The 4,462-nt window shown below is 35.5% G+C and overlaps 1 protein-coding gene across 2 annotated transcripts; it reads left to right on the forward strand.

The window, feature by feature from the left end:
• The first annotated feature begins 1,567 nt into the window (after positions 1 to 1,567).
• On the forward strand, positions 1,568 to 4,240 carry pomca (proopiomelanocortin a). Of its 2 annotated transcripts, none has more exons than XM_089120453.1 (3): positions 1,568 to 2,357; positions 2,555 to 2,685; positions 3,602 to 4,240. In XM_089120453.1, exons 2-3 carry the CDS (start codon positions 2,557 to 2,559, stop codon positions 4,103 to 4,105), a joined length of 633 nt encoding a protein of 210 aa, XP_088976579.1. In that variant the 5' UTR covers positions 1,568 to 2,357; positions 2,555 to 2,556; the 3' UTR covers positions 4,106 to 4,240. The 2 variants fall into 2 exon arrangements, with proteins under 2 accessions (XP_088976579.1, XP_039532486.2); XM_039676552.2 differs by having other exon boundaries at positions 1,577 to 2,357; positions 3,581 to 4,240.
• The last annotated feature ends 222 nt before the right edge of the window (positions 4,241 to 4,462 follow it).

A 4,462-nucleotide genomic window follows, 5' to 3' on the forward strand; every position in this document is an offset into this window, starting at 1 on the left:
CGCAATTAATACTAATTGTAATTAATAATAGTTATAATTTTGTATTTTAATATTAAATTTTAATTTTAATTGTATTTTAATTTTAATTTTAATTGTATTTTAATTTTGTATAGGCCTAATAATAATTTATAATTTTATGGCTTTCAGCTTATGAAAACCTTTTCACAATATTCTAATTTTGAATTAGGGGGTTCCATAAACTGTAACCTATAATCATCAAAATTATAACAAATAAAGGCTTGAAATATCTCACTTTACATGTAACGAGTCTATATAATACATTAGTTCCTCCTTTTAAGTTGAATTACTGAAATAAATTAACTTTTGCATGATATTCTAATTTTTCGAGTTTCACCCTGCATAGTCCGTTCACTTAATAATGAAATGTCAGTGATTCTACATCATGTCCAATAATGGTGTTGGGCCTAGTGTGTACAGTTGTGTAGCGCAACAGTCTTTAAGAACTGGTTTAACTATATTATTAACATAATTTATGTTCTGTTGTTTCAAAATTCCTTATTTAAGTCATGTGGTGCAGATTTTGATTTAGATTATCTAATGCCTATCTCCATATTTATTGACTCATATTGTCAACCAAGTCTTAATTCATCAAGCATTTCATCAAAGTTCATTGAAAGATCATTAGATGTACAACATGTCCTTCAACATTAAATGTCACTGAGAACAGATGCAACTTTACAGATGCACACATTGTTCATGAGCATAATGCATCCTGAAATTTCAAAGGCTAAAATAGAATGGCAGCAAATGAAAAATAATCAAGTCAACAAATGAGATAAGGAAAGTTACCTTTCGCCGGACAGGCAAATCTCCTTGTAATTAGGAACGTGGCAAGAAAGTATATGTCCCTTTCTCTCACTCACTGTTAGGAAATGCTGTGCTGTGAACAGTGTTACAATGGCTGACAGACATCTTATCCTCTAAATCTTCTCTAATAGGATTACATTCACTGTGTGGTGTGGGTGAATATACAGCCTGTAAAATATATGCTTGGCAATTTTACATATTGTTAGATTTACCTGGATATTTAAATATCTATCTAAATATCTATTCTAAAAATGTCTACAACTGTGATTTTATCATTGGCATGACACAATTTTTTTTTACACTATTTATTATGTTTATGTTTGTTATTAGCAATAATTAACATTTAACTGGAACAAAAACACATTTAATTAACACTTGATTTATTTTATTTAAAAATACAGGAGCAAAGCTTGCACACACTTTTTAGAATCTGGAACCTCTTTTTCCCAATGTTTCATTTCTAAGATCTTACCCAAGATAATTTATTTTCTTGTATTTATTAATATAATAAATATAACAAAAAATAACAAATACAAGATTTAAATATAACAATATATACACTGAAATTATAAACTGTAATTTGTTTAAAAATGTGATTAATTATTTTATTTTATTATTATTATTATTATTTTTTGCTTAAATTACTTACATTTTTATTCTCCCTGGAATAGTTCCTGTCTATACCACTGAAAATACATGTTCAGCATGCCTTATTTTCAAAGTCATTGTTTTATAACTGTGTATTATTAATAATTCGGATGGTAATGCATTTTTATAGTATCATTATAATCATATTATTTTTATTTAATATTTTCTGCGTATACATTTGTTTTTTATCTCCCTGAAGAGTTTGGCCCATGCATATTTACTGTAATTTTTGCCATAAATACAGCAATATATATAATACCATGATTTTATGTTTTGCATTTGTCTGCTCAACCTAATCCGCTACTGGCATTCAGTCATATCAAAACATGTTAATGGTGAAATTATGAGCCTTTCCTCTGCTTGTACGCAAACGGTGACACCCAGATGGCTTCCTCCTTCAAATCCCTCACCTTCCAATTAATTTCAACACAAGATTAGCACCTGTGTGTCCTTACACACCAAAAAACACATGCCGTATAATTGATTTGAAGTGCATTTTAACCTTTAATCACCAAAGTCATGTAAACTGACACGTATGCCCTTAAACCTAAGGATAAGACCGTAATGATTTGATAAGCCAGACATCAGAATGAAGGTATCGTCCTAATCCTGAATTCATTCACAACTGACTTCTAACTGCTGATTGACAATCTTTGATGGATTACTCATCTGTACCGTGGATGATGCGCCGGGGTTTCCAACCTGCACCACCCATTAAAAGTGACAGAGTTTGGTGTCCTTGAGGAATTGACGCACAGATAGCTTATAAAAGACAACTAGCCTAGACGAGGATTTCAGACATCAGAGACAAGCAACCAGACAGATCAGAGAATCTCTAGAGAGAAGAACTTTGGTTCGGCGGACTTCTTTCTGCACAACAGGTTGGTAAAAAATTCATGCAGTGAGGTTCGGTTCACTTTTGATTGGTTTGGTTTTTGCACTTTTGATAATTCATGATCTCACAGACATCCATTGTGTTCATAATGGCCTTTTAATTTGGGTGTGCAATGAAATAATCCTTTCGTTCGTATTTTATTGTGAGTACTGCCATCTTATTGATATTGTGTTCTATCATCAGACATGGTGAGGATGTTGTGTCCTGCTTGGCTCTTGGCTCTGGCTGTACTGTGTGCGGGCGGCTGTGAAGTTAGAGCTCAGTGTTGGGAAAACACTCGATGCCGAGACCTCAACACTGAGGAGAGCATCTTGGTGAGTTACAATATTCCTTGCACAGTTCAGTTCACCAATTCAAATTGTGGCAAATATTACCATTGCTAAAACTTAGGATTAGGAATTTAATCAGATCACAACTCAAACGTTAACTATATTATTGATTGATCAGGCTAATGATTTTTACCTAGCAAAATACTCCAAACACACTAGATAGGCACTATACATTTACTTTATATTGACCATTTTACAAATAATGGGAACACCAAATAACACTTATGTTCTGTGTATTATTTTCAGCGATAGTGTGTACCCTATTTTTAATGGCCCCGTCATTATTAAAATGCCCATGTAAATTTAAATACATTTAAACTCTCAGTTTTAGTTCCCGTCTCTGTAAAGCCCACCTTACCGAAAGGCTAGTCTGCTCTGATTGGTCAACCAGCAGCTGTAAATAGTATTAATGTACATTCACACCTTACGAGATTCCAACTTGTAAAAAACGTTCACATCCTCATAGAACTCGTAATTACAACTTGTAAACTGGGAATTTTTGGAGAGCTCCTATACTTGTACCACCTAACCTCTGGAGATTTATTTGGCCATTGATAGTATTGCCATAGAAAGCATAATTCCCAGTCCGAGGATGTGAACAGCTTTGAGTACATCATGTATTGCTATATCGTAATTACGACATGGTGTGAATGCATCATTATATCTACGGTATGTTGACATTGGTAAAAAGAAAGAAAAATAAAAGCATAATAGGTGGCATTTAAATAGCTTCTCTGATTGGTCTTTTTGTATTTTAGATTTGCTGAAAAGGGCATGTTGTAATAAAATAAAATAGGTTTCAAAACATCATTTTTCTTTGGAAAATGTCAAATTTATGATTTTTATTTTTTAAATGTAAACTTCTTTTGCTCTTTCTAAGAAATGCATACAACTATGCAAGTCTGATCTGACAGATGAAACCCCCGTCTACCCCGGAGAAAGCCATTTGCAGCCTCCCGAGCTGGAGCAAAACGAGGTCCTCGAAGCCCTGTCCCCAGTCGTCCCCGCACCTGAGCAAATGGACCCAGAGCCCAGCCCTCGGCACGAGCACAAGCGCTCTTACTCCATGGAGCATTTCCGCTGGGGGAAGCCGGTGGGTCGCAAGCGCCGGCCCATCAAGGTCTACACGAACGGCGTGGAGGAGGAATCCGCTGAGACTCTCCCGGCTGAGATGAGGCGCGAGCTGGCAACCAACGAGGTCGACTATCCACAGGAGGAGAACGCTTTAAATCAGCAGGAGAAGAAGGACGGCTCCTACAAAATGAGCCATTTCCGCTGGAGCGGCCCGCCTGCTAGCAAACGCTACGGAGGCTTCATGAAGTCCTGGGACGAGCGCAGCCAGAAACCCCTTCTCACACTCTTCAAAAACGTCATAAACAAAGAGCACCAGAGTAAGGACCAGTGAGGGGATTTTAATGAGAGGGTCCTATCATGCATAGTCAAACAAAAGAGGGTGGGTGATGTTACCGATAGCACTTAATTCTTGATGCTTTAGAGTTTATTCACATTGTATTCAACAATAAATCCTGAATTCTGTACATAGAAATGCTGTGGTGATTAAATACTGGTTTAGAAGCTAAAGGAACAGCAATTTTAGATGATTTATTTTTAATGTAATATACTGTAAATTTTGAACATGTGCCATAAAATGATTGTTTCAAGCAGAAAAGAACAAAATGGTTCATTTCTGAGAAACAAACACACACCCAAATCATTCAGCAGGATGTGCAGTTGCCAATAAAGCTATAAACACAGGTCAGAC

The sequence above is a fragment of the Pimephales promelas genome, chromosome 15 (assembly GCF_988280905.1).
Source record: "Pimephales promelas chromosome 15, fPimPro1.hap1.1, whole genome shotgun sequence".
NCBI classification, from domain to species: Eukaryota; Metazoa; Chordata; class Actinopteri; order Cypriniformes; family Leuciscidae; genus Pimephales; species Pimephales promelas.